At 48.3% G+C, this 27360-nt stretch overlaps 1 protein-coding gene across 9 annotated transcripts in view; it reads right to left on the reverse strand.

The window, feature by feature from the left end:
- Positions 1-6731: 6731 nt before the first annotated feature.
- Positions 6732-27360, reverse strand: part of POU2F3 (POU class 2 homeobox 3) — a 79501-nt gene continuing 58872 nt past the window's right edge. For 3 of the 9 annotated variants that reach the window (XM_060017787.1, XM_060017786.1, XM_060017785.1), the window contains 10 exons: positions 25476-25580; positions 24130-24232; positions 21805-21887; positions 19306-19484; positions 18760-18901; positions 16681-16817; positions 14958-15119; positions 9438-9504; positions 8232-8367; positions 7083-7248 (listed from right to left, as the gene is read on the reverse strand). In XM_060017787.1, the coding sequence (XP_059873770.1) occupies positions 7209-7248; positions 8232-8367; positions 9438-9504; positions 14958-15119; positions 16681-16817; positions 18760-18901; positions 19306-19484; positions 21805-21887; positions 24130-24232; positions 25476-25527 (1101 nt within the window). In that variant the 5' untranslated portion in view covers positions 25528-25580 and the 3' untranslated portion in view covers positions 7083-7208. Of the gene's footprint in view, positions 7249-8181; positions 8368-9437; positions 9505-14957; positions 15120-16680; positions 16818-18759; positions 18902-19305; positions 19489-21804; positions 21888-24129; positions 24233-25475; positions 25581-27360 lie in introns of those variants that run through there. The other 6 variants (XM_060017780.1, XM_060017782.1, XM_060017781.1 and 3 more) reach the window with 5 other exon arrangements.

A 27360-nucleotide genomic window follows, 5' to 3' on the forward strand; every position in this document is an offset into this window, starting at 1 on the left:
TTTGTCTGTTGTCTGTTTGGTAGAATAAATATCCATCCCCTCCCCCCACGATGGGACAGCCCATCCCATAACCAGTTGTAGAGCACCTACTAAGTGCTTGCACCCCTGCTAGGCACTGTGTGAGATGAAAGACATAGTCCCTGCCTTCACGCTTGAGTCTAAGTTGTGAAACAAGCACACAAATAACTAATTTCCAGGGAAGCGCTCAGGCCTGAAAATTAGAGTTACATATTCCTTCTCATGTCAACCCTGTCACCAACTTGGCAGTAGAGTATAAGGCTTGAGGGTAAACCTGGCTCCGTTACTGACTGTGTATTTTTGGACAAGTTACTTTTCTGTGCCTCCGTTTTCTCATTCATAGAATGGGGATAATAATAATAGCTGTCTCATAAAGTTATTGCAAGCATTCTACACACTTTTCATGTGGAAAGTGCTTACAGCAATGGTTGGTGCATGGAAGTCGTTATATGAATGTTAATTATTGTTGTTGTTACCTCACTTTGGGTTAATCCTCTCTCCTCTCTGGATCTGTTTTAATACCAGGGAAAGTAAGCTTGAAGAGATAACCAAACATAAGTGTGGAGATGCAAATGGGGTAAAAAGAGCATCTGAGTTGGTTGATCAGGACAGGCAAAGGTAGGATGCTGAGAGGCCCAGACATTCTTAAGAAGAGAAGACCTTGAGCAGAATTGTGAGCATTTAGGCCATGTCTGGGAAATAATAAATAGTCTTGTTTGGGTCATTTGTCTTGCCAGCCCTTTAAGAGTAAGGATCACACTCTTTTCATTTTTGTTTCCCTAGTACCTGGTACAGAGGCAGGCGCAATAAATGTTTGCTGGTTGAATGAATGGGCAATGAGCCTGGAAATGTATATTGGAAGCATACTGAAGCTCCTAAACCTTCATGACCATCTAGACCACTTGGGAAGTGTTTTCAAAATACCCTTTGTTCAGGCCGCACCTTGAAGGTTGTGCTTTAGTAGGCTTGGTGTGATGCCCAGGAATCTGTATCTTTGAAAATCTGCCCATAGATCTTCAGATGATTGGTCACATTTGGGGACCACTGATGTTTAAGGACCTTAAATGACTGATGCCAGCCTAAGATGCCAGGCTGAGGCATCTTATTATGCGGATAATAGGAAACCTATGATGATATTGGGCAAAGGGAATAATTTTACCATGCTCTCCAAGTCCTTGCTACTGAAAGTCTGGTCCAGGGACCAGCAAAATCTACATCACCTGAGAATTTGTTAAAAACACAAAATCTCAGACCCTAACCCCAGATCTACTGAATCAGAATCTGCATTTTAACAAAGTCCCCAATGATCTGTATGAACATTCAGGCAGTGGTTCTCAACCTTGACAGAACAATAGAATCACTTGAGGAGCTGTTTAAAATCCCAATTCCCTGGGCCACATCCCAGACAAAGTAAATCAGAATCTGTGTGAGTGTCAAAATTTTTTTTCAAGTTTCCCAGGTAATTCCATTGTGTAATCAAAGTTGAGAATCACTGCCATATAGAGACTCAATGAAAATCAGTATAAGACTAGTTGGAAAAGACCAGATAAGAGATAGTAATAGCCTGCAGGAAGAAAACAAGGAAAGATCCATTTCACTAAATGAACATATAGTATGCACATCTCAACTTTTTCCCCATTTGTTTTTGTTGCAGTGTTGTTTTTTTCTCCTAGTATCTGAATCTGGAATTACCGTCTTGCTGCCACCATTTCCCAGGAAAGAACAGAGTACATATTAAAGGCTTCAGGAGTCTAAAGACTGAGGGGATAAGGGAAGGTGCTAGTTCTTCCAGTGGAGCCTTTATTGGGCCTTTATCCTGGGGTGACTGGGATTCCAGGTTCAAGCTCCATTACTTGGGATTAAATTTTATTAATTCACATATCTTTGGCCACAACCCTTGTTCCACCAAATCATATGCTTGTCAACTGTGGTGTCCCCCAGGAAAGTTCTGGGCTGTTAGAGAGAGCAGAGGACAGGAAACTCTCCACCAATTTATTTGAATAACAATAATATCATAATAATCAGGATAATAACAGATAACACTTATTAATGTATCAGGCATTGTTCCAAGAACTTTACATATATATATATTATATATATATAATATATATATTCATTCATTTAATTCTCACAACAACTCTACGAGATGGCTACTGTTGTTATCCCCATTTTACAGGTGAGAAACTGAGGCACAGAGCACTTGAGGAACTTGCTCAAGGTGACATGATTAATAGGAGGCAGATTTGGGTATGAACCCAGGCGATATGGCACTGGAGATCACGCTCTTAACCACCAAGATAGTCTGCCTCCACTACAGATGGTACTATATTTTTCTATATTCATAGCTCCTAACATCAGTGAAAGGCACTAGAAGTTGTTTAGAGGTTGAAAGAAAGCATTCAACTTTTAAAAACCTGAATTGCATATTATGTACTAGTCGCAGTGCTAGTCATGGGAATACAGAGAAAAAGACAGACTCAGCTACAAGGAGCTCCCCACAGTCTAGCACTAGAAGCAGGCGAGTCAGCAAAACCAGTCCATGAATGTAGCATGGGGATGCAGAGTGCACAGGGAGAAGAGGCACTGAACCGGCAACCTGGGGCCTCAGGACAGGATTCCTAATTTGAGTCTACGACTAAACTCATTCTCTGAGTTGGACCAAAAGCCCTTAGTATTGGGCGCCCACAGCTGGGCCCACCAGTCTTGAGTCAACTAAAGATCGAAGTTTTGCAAGTGCAAAAAGCAGCGGCAACAATTCTTTTTCCCTTCCTTCCTCCTAAACAATGACTGGTTGTTGCCCTTTGATTCTCTTGTGCCTAATTAGATGCTGGAGAAGCTGACCAGGCTTCTGTTAAACTTGACTGGAATGATGAGTTTTACAGAATCTTGCAGACATGAAATGTGAATTGGTACCCACCTTCAGGTTTGACTCTGTTCAGCAACTGTCCAAGGCAATGGACAATGGAAGCTACGGGAGGCTGAGCAGTTAGACTGTAATTCTGTTTATTTCTTTCATGAAAACCATGGTCAAATAGACCCCCGTAAATACAGTCAACTGATCTTTGACAAAGGAGCAAAGGCAACACAATGGGACAAAGGTAGTGTCTTCAACAGATGGAGCTGGAACAACTGGACATCCACACATGAAAGAATGAACCTTGACTCAGACTTTACACCATCACAAAAGTTAACTCAAAATGGATCACAGACCTAAATGTAAAACACAAAACTATAAAACTCCTAAAGATAACAAAGGAGGAAACATACATGATGCTGGGTGTGGTGATGCCTTTTTAGATACAACACCAAAGACAACCCATGAAAGAAATAATTAGCAAGCTGGACTTCATTAAAATTAAAGACTTCTGTGAAAGACAATATCAAGAGAATGAAAAGTCACAGACAGGGAGAAAATATTTGCAAAAGACAATCTGATAACGGACTGTTACCCAAAATATACAAAGAACTGTTAAAACTCAACAGTAAAAAAAAACAAACAACTTGATTAAAAAATGGGCCAAAAATCTTAATAGACACCTCACAAAGAAGATACACAAATGGTAAATAAGCATGTGAAAAGTTGCTCCACATCATGTCATCAGGGAAATGCAAATTAAAACAAACAATGAGATACCATTATACACCTATTAGAATGACCAAAATCCTGAACACTGACAACAAAGGCTGGTAAGGATGTGGAGCGACAGGAACTCTGGTAATGTTACTGGTGGGAATGCAAAGTGGTACAGCCACTTTGGAAGACAGTTTGGTGGTTTCTTACAAAACTAAATATACTCTTACCACACGATCCGACAATCACGCTCCTTGGTATTTACCCAAAGGAACTGAAAATTTATGTCCACACAAAAATGTGCATGCAGATATTTATAGCAGCTTTATTCATAATTGCCAAAATTTGGAAGTAACCCAGATGTCCTTCAGTAGGTAAATGAATAAATAAACGGTGGTACATCCAGACAAGAGAATATTATTCAGCATTAAAAAGAAGTGAGCTAGCAAGCTCATGAAAAGACATGAAAGAAACTTGAAGGCATATTACTAAATAAGCCAACCTGGAAAGCCTGTATACGATGATTCCAACCATGTGACATTCTGGGAAAGGCAAAACTATGGAGACAGTAAAAAAGATCAGGGCTTCCCTGGTGGCGCAGTGGTTGAGAGTCCGCCTGCCGATGCAGTGGACACAGGTTCGTACCCCGGTCCGGGAAGCTCCCACATGCTGCCGAGCGGCTAGGCCCGTGAGCCATGGCCGCTGCGCCTGCGCATCTGGAGCCTGTGCTCTGCAACGGGAGAGGCCACGGCAGTGAGAGGCCCGCGTACCGCAAAAAAAAAAAAAAAAAAAGATCCGTGGTTGTAAGGGCGTAGCAAGGAGAGAGATGAATAGGTAGAGCACAGAGGATTGTTAGGGCAGTGAAAATACTCTGTATGATATTATAATGATAGATCTACATCATTACACTATTGTCCAAAGCTGTAGAATGTACAACACCAAGAGTGAGCTCTAAGGTGAACTATGGACTTTGGGTGATTGTGATGTGTCAGTGTAGGTTCATTCTTGGTAAAAAAATTTTACTTTCTCGTGAGTGATGTTGATAATGGGGAAGGCTACGAACGTGTTTGGGCAGGAGGTCTATGGGAAATCTCCACAGCTTCCTCTTAATTTTGTTGTAAACCGAACACTGCTCTTAAAAAATAAAGTATTTTTTAAAGGGTCAAATGAGTGAAAACCAGCCTCATGGACAGTGCAGGACATCAGCTTTCAGCACTCACCTGAGCAAGATGTCAAGGTGGCCAAGACTGCTGCAGGAAAGCATCAGCTCCGGCACCCAGGAGTATGCAAGGAACAGTGCATACATACGTGTGTGTGTGTGCACAGGTATGCACAGCTGGGCTCATGGGTGGCAGAGTAATTTCTTTACATACTTTAATTATTGCTGCAGGCTCCTCTTGTCTCTTTGACACATACCGAGCCTCTTTCAACTGGATCTTTTCTTGACAAAGTAACCGCTACCAACAGGCTTTCTTCCACTTCATGACATGAAATACGAGTCTTAGTATAAGCCCCATCCAAACATGAAAAGCACTTAACTTATGGTTATTTAGGTATGGATTTCTCCCTTGGATATTAGTATTTGCAACAAATGTTTAATGCCAATTTTAGTTTCTTCCCTTCAGTCATTACATTTTTGAAGGGCCTCCCTTTCCCACCACAGGTCAATGTTTGCGTCAAAAATGGTAACTCTTTAACTTTTTATTAACCCAAGAAAAACCACAGGGATAGCCTCCTTGCCCCTCAACCCTCTCATCAAAAGTCACAGTGCATTCCAAAGCCAAATAGATTTGACTTTTGAATTATCCCTTGTCTCAAATATCTATCACTTTCCATTGCGAATAATGAATAATTGACCTTCAGGACATCCTGAGATATGAACTATTAGCCTCAGCCTTCACCTCTTAAAGTCTACAAATGACTTGACCTTAAACATTTTCCATTCTCCCACTTGCAAAATGAGGAAGCCAATCTCATACCTACTCTGTCCTCAAGGCTGTTCTGTCAAAAAGAGTAGAAACTCTGAACTCTTTGGAGTCCTGTATTAATGTATATCATCTTTAGCATCAGTTCAGGGAGTCACAGACTTAATCCACCAACGTGAAACCCTTTCTCCATCCCGTTTCATTACACGCACTCACATGTCCTGCACAAAAAAAGACCCAGAATAATCTAAACCTCTTCTTGCCAACAGTGGAATACTGTATATCATCACCATACAAACTTATTTAGGAACAGAGAGATTCCTTTGAATCTCATCATTTTCTTGGACATGCCGTCTCTAAAAAAAAAAAAGTTACCATTTCTGGAATGGCTTCATGTTACATGTTTACACACTGGCCCACAAAGAAGGAGACTCGAGAAAGAATGTTCCTGCAGAAATCAACAAGGATTCCCAGCCCACGTGGGAACTCTTGTGGAAGCTAGCACGGTATTTCACACTTTGGTATTGTTTTTCCTTTCTTTTTCTTTCTTTTTTGTTAAAGAAGATAAAATATTACAGAGATCTTCAAAATTCACACCTGAGTTAAATATTTTGCTGGAAAATTCCACACTAAAGAGAGAAGAACATAATGCAAAAAAAGGAAAGGGCTATATACAGGTATTTACCAGCGTAATTGTTGCATGTGTGCTTTTGTGTTCTTCCTTCTGCACCAGGAGAAGGGAGAGAGGACGAGATAAGGAGAAATACAGGAAAGGAGAGAAAGAACAAGCGTTTCTGAACTCTGGGGCAGACGGAGCAGACAGAAGAACACCTGTGGGCAGAGCATGTGCCCAGGGGGCTGAGTGTGGCTCAGCGTTCTGTAAAGAGGACGGAATTCTGAGAACACAATCATGAATGGATGTGGTTCTGGAAAAGGGGCAGGGCTAAAGAGAAAATAGGGTGACGTGAAGACTCAGTCAGAAGGCTTTGCTGAACAGAGAAGACATCAGAGCTTTGGTGGAGACATCAGATTCAAATCTTTTCATAGATTCTAGAATCAGTTCGGAGATTGTGGCTAAGTTCAGAGTCAAAACCTTCTCACCCCTCTGGTGGTTTGGCACCAGGCAAATGGCTGTGCCCAGAATGGTCCTTTTTTTTTTTTTTTTTTTTTTTGCGGTACGCGGGCCTCTCACTGTTGTGGACTCTCCCGTTGTGGAGCACAGGCTCCGGACGCGCAGGCTCAGCGGCCATGGCTCATGGGCCCAGCCTCTCTGCAGCACGTGGGATCTTCCCGGACCGGGAGACGAACCCGTGTCCCCTGCATCAGCAGGCGGACTCTCAACCACTGCGCCACCAGGGAAGCCCAAGAGGTCCTTTCTGAAAGACCACTGTCGCAGTGAAGCCATCTGACATATTTGGAACGAGAGGAGAAGGGCACAGGCAAGGAAGGTAAAAATGGTCAACTCCTAGGCGGGCTGTGCGTTTCAAGAGCACTAGGGAGCCAGCACACGGTTCAGTTGCAGTTTGGATCTCCAGAGGCCCTTGCTCCTGAACAAGGCAAGAGTTTGGGTTCATTGATAGTGGAGGTTCTCTTCTACTGTCCTGAAAGTAATCTGTCCATACAGAAAAGGCGTGACTCCCTTCCTTCCAGTGGGGAATACAGGGCCAGGTGGCATAGGAGAAACTTTTTTGGTCTCAGTGGAGGTAGGTGGGATGATTCCATCGGTACCAAGATCTAGAAGGAAGGAAGAAACAAGTCAGTTGGACAGCTTCTAATGAGGAGGGAAGATGGGAATGAGCAGTGAGTGTTAGCAGGTAGGTATGGGGTGGGGGGTAATGAAAATGTTCTGGAATCAGATCGTGGTGACAATTGCACAACCTTGTGAATAAACTAAAAAGCAGTGACTTGTACACTTCAAAATGGTAAATTTTATGGAAAGTGAATTATATCTCAAGACAATTCTTTAAAATGTACATTATATGTTTTTCTCTCTCTCTCTTTTTCTTTTTCGGTGGAGACAGCTGAGGAGCTCCAACCTTTAGGGCTGTGCAACAATTGGCCCATAAGGGGTGGCTGCCTTGCTGAACAGTCTGGGTGTGGACCAGCGGGTTCACTTCTTCCGACAAGCTCAGGTCTTCAACCAATCGCCTAACTTGCAAATCTCTGTTTTGTTCTGAATCGGGGAAGGATCTCTCGAGGCATCCGCTGAGAGCACCTCTTAGAGTAGATTCTTTGCTTCATTAATCAAAGATGGGAGGCTGCTTTTCCCGCTGCATCCCGGGTGGGAGCATGAGGTTACGGGGTAGCACTCTCCTGCTCTCACGGTGTCAGCCACGCTGGAAGCTCAGGCTCGGGGCAGAACACCCCAGAGCGGAGGGGCTGGCCTGGAGGGTAACTCTCTTCAGCCCAGTGAAGGACCTGGCCCTTTCTGACAGGAGGGTTTGGAAATTTCCACCCTCCCAGTGAGGAGGGAAATGTTGGCTTTGTTGACATCAGCTCCTTGCCAGGACTGCTCACTGGCTAAGGCTTCTCTTTTAAATCCCACTCCCTAGGGAGAGAGTCCAGTCTGGCGCTCCACCCTGCCCCCTCCCTGCCCCCCCATTCCCCTTATCCAGCCCCGTGACAAGCTTTCCTTCCCAAGGTGTTGACCCAGACGCAGCTTCTCACATGTCCCTCGGCCCCGCTGAGGTATCTCTGGGCTCGCCCCTCTGCCTCACCCTGAAGAGTTAAAACTGGTGGAGGAGTTCACAGCCGCTTTGGAGTTATTTTGAGATGCAGTAGGGCTGCTGGCGTGGAGTCCTGGGCCAGGAGACGAAGGCCTGCTGTTGTTCCCAGAGGGGCAGGATGACGTTACTGAGAACAAGGAGAGGCAAAAACAAGGGGGAAACAATGAGGCTGGGTCTGGGGACCTCGTGACATTCAGACACGTATCCTCCAAGGGGGCTCACCCTGTCCCTACCCGCCACCCATCTGCCCAACTCCTACCATGTTAGCATCGACACCCGGCCCCAAAGGGGCCCTCCTCATACACGCTCTCCTCTGCCCGGGCCCTGGAGAGCGGCGTGGCTGGTTCTGCGAGTCCCAGACTAGCCGAACGCAGGAGAGACAGATGCCAAAATCATCCTACTCCAGGACACGCCCTGGGCTGGGCATACGCAGCCCCGGACCACGGGGCAGGATGAGCAAAAGAACCAGAAGCCTTGGAAAGGAAGAGAGGAGGAAAGAAAGCAAAGTGCTCGGGGAGGAAAAGAGAAGCCGAGAGCACAGGTAAAGACGGCCAGCCTCTCTGATGTTGCCATCTCCAGATGGTTCGTGGTCTTCCAGAAAGAACACAACCAGGAGTGAGGAGTCCTGGGCCATTCACTAAGCAGCTCTGTGGCCTGTGGCAACTTGTTTCACTTCCCTGCATCCCCTTGCATCCCCTTTTCGACCTCTGTAATATGGCAGATTTGGATTAAACTGTATTTGAGTTTCCCAAACAGCATTCCGTGGAGAAGGTGACATATATTTCACCCTACAAGCTAAGATGCTTTGAAGGGTCGAAGGCACTGCTATCGATAATTATGTCAGGACAAGGGACTGTCATATGGTCATCCTCTCTAGCTCTTTGAAATGCTTTGGAATACTCTTTGAAAAATAGAGTTCTGTAGAAAATTGGTTTGGAAAACCCTGCCTTCCATACAGCTCATTTGTATGGAGAAACTGCGACAATTAAAACAAAAACAAACACTTGTTCAAACGTTGCCTACCCAGCATTTCCCAAACTTACTTGATCACAGAAGCCTTTTCTTCCTAGCACAGATTTTAACATCTTTTGAAATACGTTTTGGGAATGCTGACTTATGTAGGTACCTCTCAGTTCTCATATCCCATTATTTAAAAGAATTCTGGTACTATTCAGAAACCTCATGTTTAGAGCTCACCTGTTCCAGGCATGCTGCTGTGGACAGGAGGGACAGAGAGGGGCCCCAGAGACCCAGAGGGAGACACCTGAAAGGCAACAGAAGCTTATAAATGTCCACTTCTGCTTCCTTCTCCCACCTCTCGCACTTCTCCCAGGATGCTGGGCCCCAGACTCTGCAGAGACAGGGCTCAGCTTCCCGGATGATTTCCTAATCCCAAACCTGCACTCTGTGCCTTGTTTCACAGGAAGGTCTCTGGACCACGTACAGCACCCAGCTCTGGCTCTGCCCTGCTCCCGCGTCTCCCTGCTGCTGACACCAGGCCCTGCCCTCCCTGCTGCGTGTCCCCTGGCAAGGTCTCTTGGGCACTGCCAGGCTGAAGCTGCCCTGCTCAAGTGCTCCGGTGATGAGAGGAGCATGCCTCCTGGACCCCGCTGTGGCTGACACTGCTGGATGGCTGCCTGTCTTCCAGTCCCTTCTTCTTCCTTTTTAAAAAAGTATTTATTTTATTTTATTTATTATTTATCTATTTCGGCTGCACTGGGTCTTATTTGCGGACTTCTTAGTTGCGGCATGCGTGTGGGATCTAGTTCCCCGACCAGCGATCGAACCCCGGGCCCCCTGCATCAGGAGTGTGGAGTCTTATCCTCTGGAGGACCAGGGAAGTCCCTCTTCTTCTTTCTTAAAAGACCCCTGCACTTGCTCAGGGCAGCAGAGCCCCCAGCCCTCACCACCCTGTTTCAGGCTTCCCATCTTGACACGTGAGTAGACCATCCACTCTCCCGAGGTAACTGGACGAGATGAACTGCGGTCTCTGAAGCCTTTCATCTCGCCCTGGATGCCTCACAGCATCATCAGCTCTGAGTCTGGAAGGGACCTAAGATGACTTGGCTTAACCTCCCACACAGTTCAGGGATCCCCTCCCTCAGCATGACTGTCCTAGAACAACCTGGAACAAGATATAATAAAAAGAACAGACATGTGGCCCAACAGATCTGGGGGGAGCCCTGGCTCCACCACTGTCTGTGTGATTTGGGCAAGTCACTTAACCCCACTGAGATTTGGTTTGCTCATCCGTAAAAGAGCAGTAATACCTCCCTCATATTTTCTTTTAATTAAGATTTAATGAGATAATGTCCGTAAAGCTTCCAACTCAATGCCTGGCAAACGGCGCACGGCTGTTAGCTCCCTTCCTTCCAGCAGGAAGCTGTCAACTGTCGTGTGTTTCCAGCTAGAAACTGTTTATTTCTTCATTTGAGCTGAACCCTGCATACTTTTCCTCCCCCTTATTCTTCTCATGCTGACCTGGGACGCTCAGATCGACCTTTACAAAGGACCTTGCAAGGAAGTTCTGCTCAGGGAGCTGGGATTGGCCATCCTCCCCTCCCCAGTTTGGAACATCCCATCCCGACAGGATGCAGCATGTACTCATTTCCTAATTAATCAGCAATGGTTCTGCTGCTTTCGTTTACCTGCCCTTTTACAAGGAGCGTCCTCAGTCGGCTGGGGCCCACCAAGGGTGGAGACAGGTGTGGAGCAGCGTGGTAAGAGGTAAGAGATGTTATTGATAATCTCCCTCTCTCTTCTCCTCCGCCCCTCCCTGCTGCCACACCCCCAGACATTTGTTGTTGTTTTTAAATAAATAATGATTTAGTCACTGCGACCAGCTTCTTCTGCTTCCTTCCGGAGATGGACTATACATATGCAAGCAGACATAGATGTGGTTCCTTTAACATTTTGTATATAAATGGAAGCATTCTGTGCACACTGGTCTGAAATATATTTTGCCTTTTTCTTTTCCTTCCTTCTCTCTCTGTCTCATTCTTTTTTTCCCCCTTAACTGTGTATCTTAGCGATCATTTCACATCAGAAGCAGAAGGAACTATGTCTTAGTCCCACGGACAGTGTCCCAATGAGACCTGAGGAGAAGACAGGATTAGAACATTTTCTCTAGTCTTCCTTCAGGATGCCACAAGTATTAATGTGATTATTTATTTAACATCTTTCTCCCCCACTAGGCTGGGGAATTCATGAGGGCAGGATGATGCCTGCGTGGTCCCCTGCTGTGTCCTCAGTGTCTACTGCAGTGCCTGGAACTTTGCGGGTGTTAAGTCAATATGTGTTGAATGCACGATGAGAACCCATGACACTCCTTTACGGCACCTCCATGCCTCCCACCACTTTCCTCCACGTTGGTGTCCCAGGCTGGGATTGAACCAAAGTGATAACTGCCTCCCATCTATTCTAAACAAAGCCCCATCTTTAAAGATTCTGACTCTCTTATGACATGGTTCAGGTTCCTTAACATGGTCTACAACGCCCTACATGATTCCCCCGCCTACCACTGCAGCTTCCTCTTTCACACACTCTCTCTCACTCCTCGGGTTCCATTCCAACCTTCTTTCTTCCTCTCCCCACCCACCCCAGCCTCAGAACCTTTGTACACACAGTTTCCTCTGCATAGAATGTCCTTCCTGACACTATCTCCACCCTTCCATCCTGTCTCCCACTGCAACTCAGACCTTTTCCCCATTCAAGTCTACTCTTTCTTCTGCTGTCAATTTGAGCATCATTCCTGGAGAAGCCCCTGACATCTGGACTAAGTTAGGTCCCTCAGATACCCACACATCTTATCTGGAGGCTTCATCACAAATTGCATTTGTTTAATGTCTGTTTTCCTTGCTAGACTCTCAGCAGAGATCACCAATAAGTATCCTGTGCACCACCATATCCCAGTGCCAAACAGATGGTGGGTGCTCAGTAAGTATTTAAGACAGGAATGGTGAATGAATATCACATTGTCCCCAACCTAAAACTGTCAACGGTTCTTCATATCTTTGAGAGTAATTTAGCATCCACGACCCACCATGATCTAGCTCTCATCAACCTCTCTTAGTCCTAAACCCTTAGCTCCAGCCAGACCAAAAGGCTTGTGATTCCCCAAATGCATCACGTTGTTTTATAATTCCATGCCTCTCACACACTGTTCCTTCTGCCAGCTATGCTGTTCTTTTTGCTAACTCCTAATCTGTTCTCCAAACAAATCAGGGGGTTAGCCCTCCCACACCCCATTCTGATTTGGGGGTCTTTTATCTGTGTTCCCAAAGCACTCTTGCAGGGCTCTTCGCATCTGCATCACCCCTCCATCTACTTCATTGCAATTTTTTGCATTTTCTGGTTCCTCCTTCTCAGTTTCTTTCCTTGGTGCTCTCCCTTTGCCCATCCCTCAAAAGCTAGTGTTCCCCAGGGTTGAAACCTCAACTTTCCTCTTTGCTTCCTCTGTACAAACTCCACAGGTGAGCTCCTCCTTACCCAGGATTCCAACTACCACCTGTGTGCTTACGACTCCCAGCCCATTTCTCTACCTTAGCCTTTCCTCCTGACCCCCAGACCCATTATTCCAAGTGCCCGGGGCATTCCCACTTGGGTGTCCCACAGGCCTCTCTGTATATCGTAATGATGTAAAGGATTGAAATCATCATTTTTTCCTGCTCCTAAGCCAGCTCCTCCCCCCGTGTTTCATTGTTCCGTCTACAGCACCAGCTTCTACCCAATCAGCCCAGCCTGACTGCTGAGAGTCATCTCAGAGTATTCTCTTTCCTTTCTTGCTCTCCCTGCCCCACTCAGTTTTCCATTTATTAACCAAGACCTAATAATTCTACCTTCTAATTATCTCCTGAATCTCTCCCATCCCCTTCATTCTTACCAAATGGGTTTGCTTCAGCCCTTATAAGGTCACTGCTGGATAACTGCAGTCACATCTAACTGGTCTCTCTGAAACCAGATGTGATGCCTCTCAAACCACCCTTTATAACTACAGTCAAAGTGATCGTTCTAAAAAGCAATCAGATCACACTAATGCCCTCCTTCACGTCCTTCGGCAACTCCCCAGGGCTTCAAGTTCCTTAGCCTCGCTCGCAGCCCCTTGTGTCTGGCCCTTGCTGATCTATCCAGCCTCATCTTTCAACATTCCTCCACGTGGAACCACCGGCCATTCCGTGCATGTGCTCTCTTCTCCCTCCTCCATACCACTGTTCTCATACTATCCCCCTGGGGGAATTCCACCCCTCACTTATTTGCCTCTTCACTCCTCCTTGTCTTTTTAGACTCAGCTCAGGTATTAATTATCTCCTTGGGGAAGCCTTCCCTAACCACCACCTCCCAAGGCTTTGTTAGCTGCTACTCGTAAGTTCTCCAAGAGAAATCATTGTGTTGTTTATCATTTGTTTATTTGTCTGTCTCCTCTGCTAGGCAGTGAGGTCCTCTGGGACAGGGAACAAATATTACTTCTTTGTGCATCCCCAGCACTCAGCACAAGGACCAAAACATAGTAGATGGTCTATAAATGTTTGGTGAAAGAATAAACAAGAGTATAGTTTTATGAAGTCGCTATGTCCCACCCAGAACGAGGCTGAATTTCACCCATCCTTGAGTACTAAAAGACAGAGGACAACACCATTATCCCCAATTCCCTTAACCTTCAACCATCACCATCCCTAGGGTTGAAGAAGAACCTTCCCCCCCACACCCTCCAGGCACCATCTCTCTCCTAGATGGAGAAGACATTGCGTATCCTCCAAACTTCCCATTCTGCCTGAACTTCAACTTATTGCCAGCCCTGACTTCTCCCCTTGAACCCCAGAATCACAGATATAACTGTCTGCATGACCCTTCCTCTTGGATGCCTAGGAGGTAAGTCTAACTTAATAGGACCAGCTCTGAATACTTAGTCTTTTTTCCCCCTCAAACCTGTTCCTCCTGCAGTCTTCATCATCTCCCAAAATGGTAGCACCGTCCAACCAGCTGCTCATCCTGGCCTCATTTCTCACGCTCCATATCTGAGCTAACAGCTCATCTTGTTGGCTCATGGTTGAAATTCATTCAGAATCCAGCCACGTCTCCTCACCACCATGATCTCCACCCTAGCCCAAGCCTCCACCACTCTCAGCCTGATTGTTGTAATTCTCAGGCTGGTATCCTGCCTCTACACAAATTAATCTCCACATAGCAGCCCATGTCAGTTCTCCAGTGTCTTCTTATTTCACTCAAACTAAAAGCTAAGGTCCTTTCGATGGCCTGCGAGACCGCGGTGAATGGCTTCCTGTTACTTCCCCGTTACTTCTCGGACTTCACCTCCCACTTCTCACCTCCTTCCTCACCCTGCCCTGGCGACACTGGCTTCCTTGCTGTTCCTCAAACATGTCAGGTCTTCTCATTTTCTGGTTTCTCTACCTGGAACACTCTATCCCTCAGATATTTCATTCCCTTTCAATACTTAGATCCCTGCTCAAATGTCACCCTATCAGAGAGGTCTTTTCTTACCCCTCTACTATAAAAGCATCTCCCCGTAATCACTTTCTATCTCCTTATCCTTCTTTATTCTTCTTTATATTATATATATTTTGTATACAGCCTCTCTTTGTTTATATAGTTATTCCTTGCTCCTCAACCCCCGTCTTCTTTAGGACGGGGAGGACTCTTTGCCCTCCAGGCTTTATCTCCCCCAGCGCTTGGTGGGCAGCTTGGCTCCTGGCCACTCACCAGCCGGGAACTGTACGTGGGTGATTTGATGGGTGTGGCCACAGGGCAGTTGATTCGCTTCTCCTTTTGACGGCGGTTGCAGAACCAGACCCTCACCACCTCCTTCTCCATGGACAACTGCTCTGCGATCATGGAGATCTCCTCTGAGCTGGGTTTGGGGTTCTACAGAAACCAAAGAGATAGAGTAGTCAGGAGGAGAAGGGAATAGGATCAAGAATTGTGCGTGGGGAACAGATGTTCCGAAGAAGCAGGATAGAACAATAGATGGAGCAAAAGCTTTAGAATTGGACCTACGATGGAATAGTGGCTTGAGCACTTACTCTGTGGCCTTAGGAAACTTTCTGAACCTCTCTGAGCCTCAGTCTTATCATCTATGAAATGAGAGAAATAATGCCTACCGTATAGGATGATTATGAAGATTAAATGAGAAAATGTGTATAAACTGCCAAGCACAGGGCCTGACACAGGGTGGAGGCTCTTCTCTCGCTCCTTCTTCAGAAGTTCTGAAAAGAGGAGCCCACTGATGAGTTAGGTAGGGCAGGCAGAATCCCCAGAACACACGCTCCCTTCTGTTCTTTCCTCAGAATCTGATACCCTTCTCTTGCGTCATTTCTTGCTGCCTACCTCAAAATAGGAAATGATAAAGTTAAAACATGAGGACCCATCAAGACTATAAAGGAGGCATGTGTGTATATAAATAAATAAATACACACACACACACACACACACACACACACACACACGTTCCAATACACATCCATCACTCCTTTGTTCTGACCCCTCCCACCCCCACCCAGTCTTTGATCTTAGCTCCCTTCTCTCTCTTCTGCACCCTCCCTTACTCTTGCTGCTGTCAGAAACTTAATCAGAAGGAAAAGCCAGGTCTTGTCATCCTGCCAGCAGGATGCAGCCATCAAGTCCTGAGTCATATGTGCTGGAGAGTCTGCTGGAGAGACAGGAGTCCTGGAGGTCTGGGGCCTGCAAGGTGGAACTAGGCCACAGGCGAGCCCTGTAGGGACCGTGTGGTGTGGATGGAAGCTCTGGAGGCTGGTACCTAAGGGGTCCTGATTAGAGGCTGTTTAGACCACACCTGTTTATCCCTCTTCTCTTCCCCAGCTCCCCCGGAGCACATAACTGGTATTATCAGTGTCCACATATTGGCTCAAGAATATACTTTTGCTGCAAGTTTAAAAAGGTGTCTATGTAATATGACTACAAATATTGAAATATACGTAGAAGAGAGAAATAGAAGGACGTGCATTTAGATGGCATTGGGTGGTGGATTTTTTTCCTGCCTCCCTGCATTTTCCAAATTGTTTACAACAAGCATTTATTATATATATAATTTGAAAAATACAGAACAATGCAAAGAAAATAAAGAATTTATATACAATGCCCTGGCTTTGCTCCCTTTATCTCAACTGGATACAGAGATACACTCTCCTCTGGGATTCTATACCCCTGTCTTTAAATCTCCCGGCTCGAGGGACAATGGGCACCAAACAGAGGTCAGGGCGAGAAGGGTCAGTGGGGGAGGAAGTTTCTGGAACCCAGCCTCTCATTCAAACACCGGGGCACCCGGAAAGGGAGCGTGTCTATGTGTCCCGACCCTTTCCCAAGGCAGGTGCATGGGGGCTCAGGGGTGGCGCCGGGGGCGTTGTGTGCGTCTGCTCAACCTCTGTGCAAGTCGGCCCACCCGTCGCCACCCAAAGGGCCCGCTCACATCTTGAAATCTCTTCTCCAGAGTCAGGCGGATGCTGGTCTCGATGCTGGTCCGCTTCTTCCTCTTCCTCCCGAACACTTCACTGAGGGTGGGGTAAGAGCTGGGGGTGCTCACGGAGGGGTCTGATGGAGAGGATTCTGTGGGGAGGGGAGAGCGGAGGAGGCTCAGGGAAGGGAAAGCAGCTGGTTCAGGCTCTGGCTCGATGGACTTGGGGTCAAATGACCCTTCCCAGCAGGTTCTGCAGCCCCCTCCCCGACACAGGGGAACCAGACAGACCAAGAATCCTGCTTCCCCTCGTTGCTCTGGGCAAAAGGTCCTCTATGCCTCTCACTGCCGTGCCTCCAGCGTTTGCGGTCATGGTTCGGGGACGTCCAGACATCCGCGGCACGTGTGGGTGTGAGTGGGGGCAGGCAGAGCTCCTACGACTGACGCCCATGAGCCTGTCTTTTATAAGCAGGCCTGGATGTGAATCCCGAGGAAAATGAGGACTGGTGTTTTGAGCTAAAGGCAGTGGCACTTGGTGGCGGAATGTTGGTGTGGAAGCCACTTCCTTTTCCGTGTGAGTGTTGGGGTTGAGGCTGTATGAGGGGTCGGCGGGGATGTCCCCTAGGAAGGATTCAGGCGCAGCCAGGGAATCGCACAAGAAATGATCCGCAAGATCTCCTCCCGAAGATAAGACCTTCTGATCACCTCTTTCACTTCGGCGCTCCAGTAAAACCGCCGAGGGATCAGCCTTCCATGGGTGGGGGTGGGGCGGGGCGGGCTGGGGAGCTTCCTCACCCCCTCCCTTGTTTCCACGTGGAGCACCTTCCGAGAGGGTCACACCCTTGGCTGCCCATACCCCACTTTCCTCTCTCTCCATAGTAACCACTGACCCACATTAACTACAGACGAGAGCCCAGCCCTGACACTGGCTCTGCTCCTAGACCAGTGGTTCTCAACCTGGGGCGAGATTCTGTACCACCCTCACTCCCCCAGGGGACATTCGGCAGTATCTGGAGACATTTTTACACCTGTCAACAGGGGGCGGGTGCTCCTGGCATCTAGTGGGTAGAGACCAGGGATGCCGCTGAATAGCCTACAGTTCCTAGGACCGCCTCCGCCACAGATCAGTATCTGGCTCAAGCTGTTGCTAGTGCCTTGGTTGAGAAACCCTGTCCCATGCTATGCCACGACACCAAACTCTTCCATTCATTATTGCAAAGGTTTTGCCCTTGGCCTACAACCCGGACCTCCTGGCCGCCCACGCCTGACTGAGTCCTCCTGCAAGCCCCACTCTTGCTGTAAGCCTTTCCCAACCAGTCTAGCTTGGAGTAACTCCCTTCCCTCTGAAAACCTACTCAAGAATTCGCCAGGTGAAGATCTTGCGTTGTGCCTACTGCCTCCTCCTCCCAGCCATGAGACCCTAGAGAACCTACTTCCCTAACCCCCTGACCTAGACCTAGTCCAGACAGCATTCTGGGTAAGTGCGTTTGCTCTGCAGACCCGACCTTTGTCTCTGGCGAGCTGTCCTACGGTCTAGGCTGGGTGTGTCTGGGGTAGGGAATAAAATGGGGCAGTCTTCGTGGCCACAGACCTAAAGCTATGTCTTCCATGCGCTTTATCAGTAGTGAAGCTGACATTTTCATCTCTACTTGGCTGTCTCCTGTGTCTTATTTCTCAATTGGTTCCAGACTCAGGAGGAGAGGAAAGGGTGCTATGTATTGACTGCCAAAAGCCCCAACACAGAGGACTTCCCCGGTGGTCCAGTGGGTAAGACTCCACGCTCCCAGTGCACGGGGCCCGGGTTCCATCCCTGGTCGGGGAACTAGATCCCGCATGCATGCCGCGACTAATAGTCTGCGTGCTGCAAGTAAGAACCTCGCGTGCCGCAACTAAGGGTCCATGTTGCAACTAAAAAATATATCCCGCATGCTGCAACTAAGACCCAGCGCAGCCAAAAATAAATAAATAATAATTTTAAAATGTTGTTTAAAAAAGAAAGAAAGAAAGCAAGCAAGCCCCAACCCGGACCAGTCACCACCCCCTTCCCTGCAGACCTCCTAAGGCTCCATCCGTCCTCGTGTCCCTGAGGCCCACCTGCATCATTCAGCCACTTCTCCAGCAGTGGCTTGAGCTTGCACATGTTCTTGAAGCTCAGATTTAGAGCCTCAAATCTGGAGATGGTAGTCTGGCTGAAGTCGTTGCCATACAGCTTTCCCATCGCCAGACCCACGTCTCCCTGCACGCGGGGATGGAGAGGGAAGAACTTTGAGAGGTAGGCCCCTTCTCTCCTTTGTCCACATCCCTCACCATCCTAGCGCCTATCCACACCCAGCGAACCTTTGCTCACCGTGGCTCCCTTCCAGTTTCTTCCCTCCAAGATGGAGACTTGGTTATTTCTCTCCCTGGACTCTGAGAGCGCTGTGCCCTCGGGCCTAGCTCCTTGCCTGGCTCTCATTCCTCTCCCCTCCACAAGTGGTGTTCCCATTTTCCGTACCAACGGCAACTGTGCCCCATTCTCAGGGGACGCAGGAACACGGTGGGTTTGCCCCAAACACAATGAGCTCTTAAAACCTCCACTTGGGAACCCCAGTCTCTACTCACTCGACCCAAGTTCTTCCACCTCCTTGCCCCAAACCGAACCTGTGTGAAGCCCAGCTTAATGCGCCTCTGCTTGAAGGTCTTGGCAAACTTCTCCAGCTCCTCCAGGTCACTGGGCTCATCGGCTCCTCCAGAGCTGGGGAGATGCTTGGGGACTGGGAGATGCTGGGATGCTTCCAGATGCGGTTCTAAAGAGGATCCTGGCACCCCAGGGCACCCAACTGCCTAAGAACAGACACACACCAAGCCAACGCACAAACAGTCAACAGATCAAACGCATTTCCTGATATTTTGTACGAACAGGTCCACTTAGAGGATGACAGATTGGATTCCTATGATTTTGATGGTGTGCAAGTGGAAATTGGAGTCTCCATGAAGGGACTGGCAAATAGCTGCAGTAGCTGGGGTAGAAACAGTAGGAGTGCGGGACAGGGAGGTGGCCTTTCTGGGTTTTAGTCTATGACTCACTATTTGAGTCTGAGCAGGTAACTTCCTCCTTTCAAATTTCTACCATAAAAGGAGCTAGCAGACTCGTTTACAAAGATCCCTGAAACAGATCTCAGAACGGGACAAGGAAAAGTTTGTTTGCCTTGCCTGTTCTTTTCCACAAAGCAAAGTAACTGAGGTGTTCAACAGGCATTAACTGAAGATAACAGAGGGCATCTGAAATTCACTGCATTAATGGAATTTCCACAAAATTCCAAACTCTTATGACTGCCATTTTATTTTCTAAACAATCATCTTCTTTCCGGAGAGTATTTTGTTTTTTGTTTTTTTTAATCAGAGGTATTCCAGTGCTGTCTAAGCACACCTTGATCTCATTTGTCGTTGTCAGGAGATATTCTTTCTTTAGTTTATTTTCATAGGAGAACAGACCCTTATACCTAGAATCCATGTTGTACCCATTTGGGGTCAGGAATAAATCCAACCCGTCCACAGAGAAGAAGCAGAAACCCATCAGGCTTGGGGTCCTCATGGGCTTGTGTCCAGGGCAGGGGCTGCTACCGATGTGGATGGCATGGCCTAAGTCCACCCTCTTCTCACTCCTTTCCAGTTTACTCTTTTCCGAGACTGGGGTTAACTTTACTCCTTTCTTCCAAGATATTCAGGCTTCCCATTCAGACGGGCCGCCTTGTGATGACCAGAGAGAAGTTAAGGACTCTTTTCCCCCGAGGGAGGGTCTTTTAGAACAGAATGATTTGAAACCATTAAGCTTTGATCCTGTTCCGTGGGAGAGAAGGTGACGTGGACCAGACCCTCAGGACAAGGCCTCGGTCCTCTCTCAGCCTTCCTTTTCATGAACTCATTTGTTCTTTCATCCCACAAACGTGTCTCGAGCTCTCTGCTAGACCTTCCCCCTACTCCCTTCACATCCGATCAGCGGCCGAATGGCACTGAGTCAACTTCCCCAACATCCCCTGTCAGCCCCTCCTCTCTACCCTTATTGCCACCACCCAAAGCCAGTCCCTTTGCCGCTGCTCCAGGATGATCTTAATAACCTTCCAAACAGTCTCTCTGCTTCTGGTCTCGCCCGGCTCTCGTGTTATAAGACCCGAGAGGTGATCTTGAACCCTCTCTCAGATCTCTTCCAGATCTAAGTCTGTGATGATGCGATTCGGAGAGCAGTCAGGAGAAGGTCCAAGAGCTCAGGACTCTTGGTGTCCCCATTTCTACTAGCCACTAGGGGGCACCCACCCCCTTCCAGGGGCCTCCACTGGACTCTAGCCCTGTAAAGCCAGGGCCCTGAGTGATCGATCCACGGGGATCTTAGCCCCGAGAAGGGACATTAGGGGCTCTGCAGTCATTCCCAACTGTTCCACACGTCCGTCTCTGCAGAGGCGCCTCATGCAGCAGTGCAGCCGTTAACTGCACCGGGTCACCCAGATAAGGGGAGGAGTGGCAGCTCCAGTGTAGCTCCTGTTGCCCTCGCCAAGCCACACTCCCTGGCGTGAGGCCGCATCTGGCCAGAGGAAGAGGTGCCTTTTTTCTCCCTGGAAAACAGGTGCTGTGTGACACCACGGCAGCTCTGCAAAGGGCCCTCTCGCAGGCCTCCGTCCTCCTGACCCTCGCTTTGTCCCCTCCAGGAAGCAGTCTAGAAGAGCAGTTCTTAAGAGAGGCCCAGAGATGAGAGGCCCTGGCTTGGTGCTCTCAGAACATCAGGTCTCTGGGCTTCTGGTCTCCCCCTCGGCGCTTGAGAGCACCTGGGCAGGGCTGGCAGTCACCTTGGCGTCCCTGGAAAGTTGGCTGATCCCAGGTTCTCAGAGGAGTGATGCCAGGGCCTGACTGGGGCGGGAGTGGAATGCCTGCACACAGAGCAGGCTAGCCCGGGAGCTGAAATCTCTGGCTTCTAATTCTGGCTCCACCAGTGATACTGGGTCCCTCATCTCCTCTGGCTGTGGCTTGAATTTGCCCCCGTGCCGACTGGGATAATCCCTCGCGATTCCCTCTTCCCAGAGGGGTAAGTGTACCGCATAGTGGGTGGGGGAAGCCTAGGAGCTTAACTCTGTCAGGAGCTGGGACAGGAAGAACGTGGGTGTTTACCTGGGACGCCAGGCCAAGCCCCGTCTGTGGGAGGAGGAGAGAGCTTTGCTGCTGTGGAAAGGAGAGAAGATTTGACTGCAGACCTGGGTGAAAGGGGGAGGAACAAAGGAGCAAACGAATCAAATCCAGGCTGAAAAGACATGCTCTACAGGTTTGGAACCATGATAACTGTCCCCGCCCCCCACCCCGGCCCACTACCTAATCATGTCCATCCATCCCGCCTCCAGCCTTGTGGAGAGGCCCCCATGGGCACTGTCAGGATTGCCACACACAGGTGGAGGCGAATCAGACACAGGGATACACAGATGTAAACAGCAGTCCCCAAACCAGTCCTTCTGCCTGCCCGCCTGTCTGGAGTGGTGCAAAGGCTGAGGAGGGTCAAGGCAACCTGCTCTGGGATTTGAGAACCAGGCCTGGAGAAACCCACGGGGGAAGGAGATGTGGGGATGACTACTAAGAATTCAAGCTGGAGCTGAGGGTTTCCGTTTTGCCTGCAGAAGCACCTGGGATGGCTACAAAGGCCTAGTCTGATCTGCAAAGATGCCAGATCAAGGGAATGGTACCGTACAGCTCCAAAGGGCAGCAGCCAATTGGCAGAGGCTCTCGGCAGGACCCAGACATTGAACACTTGGGAGGAAAGGCTGAGAGAGAAGGGAAGAGCCGGGGGCAACTCTACCTGGTGGTATGGACTCTACCTGCTCATTGCACGGCCTGAGGATCGCTTTCTCCAGGAAAACTGTCCATGAAGGGCTCTGCCTGGATGGTGGTCGTGACAGTGGCCTCCCTCTAAGAAGAGCCACAGCCAGGAACTCTCACTCTCACTGTGGGAATGGGGCCATCAAATTACCGAAGCCCACGATGAGGCAGGTCACCCCAAGCACTCAGCACACAGCAGAACTTTGGGCTCTCTGTCGTCTCTAAGCTGTTCTGGGTCACTGATGTGTAGATCTACTGATGCTGACCGTTTTGCTCCTCAGTCTAAAACAACCAGGGCTTAATTTTTCGTTATTAAAGTACATAGGCAAAAAAGCTCTTGTAAGGAGCCCTGGACTGGGAGTCGGAAGCTTGAGTGCTAATAGTAATCTGACACTTACGTTGCCTTTTGAAATGTACAAAGCCTTCTCACATGCATTATTTCAAATAACTCTCAATAAGCTTGTGAGGCAGAGTTTTACTATGATTCCAGTTTTAGGGAGGAGAAAATGGAACCTCAGAGAGGTTAGGTAAGTTTCTCAAGGAGACACAGCTAGCAGGGGACTTTTTTTTAACCAGTGAGTTTTTCTGATTCCAAATACTAAGCTGTTTCTTTCCCCCTGGGTCACACACTGACCTCATTGGTTACATGCCTGAGCCAGTTTCACAACACCGCCTTTCAAAAAGAAACAGAGTGAACTGTTACCTTCCCTTTCCTATTCCAGAAGTATGATATGTACTGTTTAGCTAAGATAAATACTCACAGGTTCACATATGTTCTCATTCATCATCATAATAACACTCTGAGATGACTTGGTAACTAAGGATAACTATAACTTGGGCAGGTGCTAAGGACAGAAGGCAGAGTTACGTTTTCTTTGGGTTCTGGGTTTCCAAAGCCTCTCCTCGTGATTTGTACAATGGAGGGAAGCTTATACTTCATCACTTTCAGCCCTAGTTGGTGGAGATGGGAGAGGGAGAGGCAGTACAGTGCAATGCCAAGAACGTGGGTTTCCGGCAGACTTTTATGGAACTTTCTAGTAGGTCACTGGTGACATAACACAAGGTTATTTTGAAAGATGTCAGGAAAATCACTCCGCAGAGCTCCTGGCATATCATGCTCAAGAAATGTTAGCTATTATTGTGAATATTCTAATCTGTTTGTTCTTGGCCAAGGAGAAGTTGCCTGTGAGTAACTTCCCTGCCAAAGAAAACCTGAAAACGCTCTCCACAGCCTGTGGGCGGCACTGCCGCTCTACCCAAATGGAATTCCAGCCTCCCAAGGGTGGAAGTCTGAGTCCACGGCCACAACCTGGGGAGATTTCCAAGGATCCGGGACTTATCTGGACTGCGATTCCCAAGGGGCTCCTCCTTCCTTGTTCTGCCCCAGCTCCTGCCACCCTTGCGCCTTCGGTCCCAACTGGCCATGAAATTGAGGACGTTGGGAGGGGGAAGCAGAAAAGGAGACTCAACCTGGAGGGCCACACCAGGTCGCCCTCGGGCCCTGAGGTGGACAAGCCGCTCTTAATACTAGAGGGTGAGCCAGTCAGCCACGCCCCACACTTGGGTCCCAGCAGGCAGAAGCAGATCCTTAGCACACTCATCTATGTAGAAGCCCCCAGGGTTTCTCACCTTGCTGCCCAGGCTGGGACTGAGATAGCAGGAACTGAGAGACAGACTGTAGGTGTCCGGGAACCAGCACAAGCTGCTGGAGCGGGTGGAGGGAAGCCATGTCCTGTGCAGGGAGATACAGGCATCACAGAATTTACAAGCTGCAAGTGTGGGCTCCATCTGCCCGCCGCCCATCTGTCCTGTGGGTCTCCGTAGGGACCTTGCCCTATGCCTCTGTATCCCTGTGTCTGACACATAGCAGCTACCCCATTAATGATGGTGTTGTTACACCTCCTGCACTGAGCCGAGCTGTGCCTTGCTTAAACCTTGCCTTGTTATTTAACTTTTTTGTGTATCAGAAAGGTCTCCCAGCTAGACTGGTAATGCCCCGAGGGCACAGACTGTGGGTATTACCCATCTCTCAGAGGTTTATCCTAGAAATGACATGCAATCCCAACTTTCTAATTTTTTAAAAAAAAACCTCACGCCACTTGATATGCTAAAAGCCGCTTTTGTCTTGGCCATTTCCTGGTCCTGAACCTTTCCTGGAGGAAGAGGCACGTTATTCGTTCTTAATAAAACCACTTTGATTAAACAGAAAGTCCATTTCCCCTGGGTTCCTCCCAATAGCCCCCAAAAGGGAAATACTACTTCCCAATACCTGGGGGATCTGGGAGTCCTCTGTGACCTAGACCCCCAGGGTTCTGTGACCCCACAGGACTGAGCTTAGGTCTGTGCACAAACGAAAGACTTGGTAAACCCTTGCTGAATAAAGAAGTGACGGAATAAATGCACGCTCTAGTCTTAAATATTTCCAGGGAAGGGTCGGCTCTTTCCTCCCCTGGGTATCCAGATCGAGAAAGGGGCTTGCCGCGTGGACACCCGCCTTCTCAGACATTTGTCGTTACTATTTCAGGTGCCTCTTTATTCCTTCTAGTATGACAAAACCTTGGGGGAGGAGAATGGGCTTACTGGGGACGGAGATGCTCTGTAACCACAGCAGCAGCTGTCATCATGGGGCTCCCCTGAACATGGCTGGCAGACCCCAGCCCCATTGTTAGGGGCTAGCTAACCCCATTGTAGGGGTTAGCTCCATTGTTTTGGCAAGATTGACTCCTATTTCTTCCCGAGAGGTGGAGACCTCCTTCTTCCCATAACTAGCCAGGCTTCATCTTTCAGAGGATTTTTCTGTAGCCCAGCCCCCCTCCCAATGCAGGCCTCCAAGTTTCCCTGCAGGGGATTTTTTTTAGCCCAATCTGCATTCACTGAGAGTCAGATCTAGAGGTGAAGCATTTTGCAGGAGGCTTGACTTAAACTCACTGGCCCTCTGAGAGTATCAGGGCTTCCCGACTCGGGCTGCCATTTACCCCAGACATTTGGTTTCCAGGTATCATGGCAGGTCCTTGACTCAGGTGGCATGGCCGATGAGAGAGGGTCTGCTGCAGGGAGTCACTGAGGTCCTCGGTTTTAATCTGTAAGTGGAGGCAGCGGGGAGAGCATCAGTTCTGGGCCTCCCCAGGCAGACAGAAGTAGAAACTTAGAGAAGACCGAGGCAGGAGATAAGTGACAAGCCTGGAGAGTCAAAGAACTAGCTCAGCGTCTACTGGGCTGCAGCTTGACTTTCCTGCCTGCGTGAGCCCTTCGGGCCGGGGCAGCTGGTAAGGGACAGAGGTGAGAGTCTCTCTGGAGTAACCATCCTCGAGATGGGGAATCCACCTGGATTGATCGTTCCCGAACACCATTCCGGGGCATGTGCTGGTACATAGTGCAATATATGCTCTTCCTCACTGAAATGCCAAAAGACGAGGAATTTTTGTAGTGACTTTAGACATTTCTTTTAGATTCCAAGGTGATGTTCTTTTTTCTTGGGGGGTGGTATGTTAGAATTTCTTTTAGGAAATGATGGTGATCCTAGATGGTATTTTAAAAACTCCCCACTTTCACAAATTAAAAAAAAAAAAATTGGCAACCCTTTACCAATCTCCTTTATATTATGTTTTTTTATTTTCCTGGTCCACGAAATCCCAAAGTCTGGGAGCCAGTTTCCCCTCCGTCCCCCCTTGTTTTCCACACTTGTCTGCCCTCTGCCTGCTGAGCTACCTTTGCAGCTGGCCTCTTCACCCATGTGGCTTAGGTGACAGTCGTTGCCTGTCTCCCTACAGGCGGGGACACGTCTCCTTCACAATCACTGCTGTAGTTGCAGCCTGAGGGGACTGTGGTGGTGTGCAAACTCTCTCCAGCCTCCACCACCCTTCGGTGGCAGCGCCAACCACCCACCCGTGGGCTTTCCAGGTGTCCAAGGGCAGGGCAGGAAGCACTACTTGTGCCCACCCCTCTTCCCACCCTGAGAACAACTACAGTAGGTCCCCTACATACGAACCTTCAAGTTGCAGACTTTCAGAGATGCGAACATCCATCTGGTTCCAGCAAGGAACCAGAACCTGTGCCATCACTGTCGGGCGTGAGTGACATTGCAGCTTGTCCTCCGTCTCTTATTGCTGACGATCCGTCAGCTCTACAGTCTCCCACCTCCTCTCCCTCCTCCAGTCAGTAACTCTTCTTGTCTGTTCACTTGATGCCAGCCCCTGTATGCCAGCGGTTGTACTGTACTACTGTACTTTTCAAGGTACTGTACTGTAAGATTAAAAATGTTTGCTTTATTTTTTGTGTTTGTTTGTTATGTATTATTTGTGTGAAAAGTATTATAAACCTATTACAGTACAGTACTATATAGCCGATTGTGTTAGTTGGGCACCTCGGCTCTCTTTGCTGGATTTGTGAACAAATTGGACTTAAGAATACGCTCTCAGAACGGAACTCATGTGTATGTAGGGGACTTACTGTACCCTCTTGCAGCATTTCAGGAAGTCCATCGTGGGGATGGGGGCGTTGGGTAGGGAGTATGCAAGTGAGTTTGGATTCATATAAGCTTGGAGCTTGGGATCTAGACCATACCTTATAAAAGACATTGGGCGACCCTCTGATGGAACCTCCTGGCCAGAGCGACCCTGGCTTAAAGCATTTTCATGGTCTATACAGGGAATATCACTGACATCCTGGAACCTTTTCTGTATTAGTTTAACCCAAGGTAAAGGTTCAGACTAACGGCTCTACTTGTGTTTAATCGCTGTGGAAGAGTGGTGCTCTGGATTACTCAACCAAGAGTTCCCTTTGGTTGGAGAGTTAGGAAGACCTTGTTGAGTGACAGAGACTGAGGAGGGAGCTCACGTCCTAAATATGGTGCCTTGTACA

The sequence above is a fragment of the Delphinus delphis genome, chromosome 8 (assembly GCF_949987515.2).
Source record: "Delphinus delphis chromosome 8, mDelDel1.2, whole genome shotgun sequence".
NCBI lineage: Eukaryota > Metazoa > Chordata > Mammalia > Artiodactyla > Delphinidae > Delphinus > Delphinus delphis.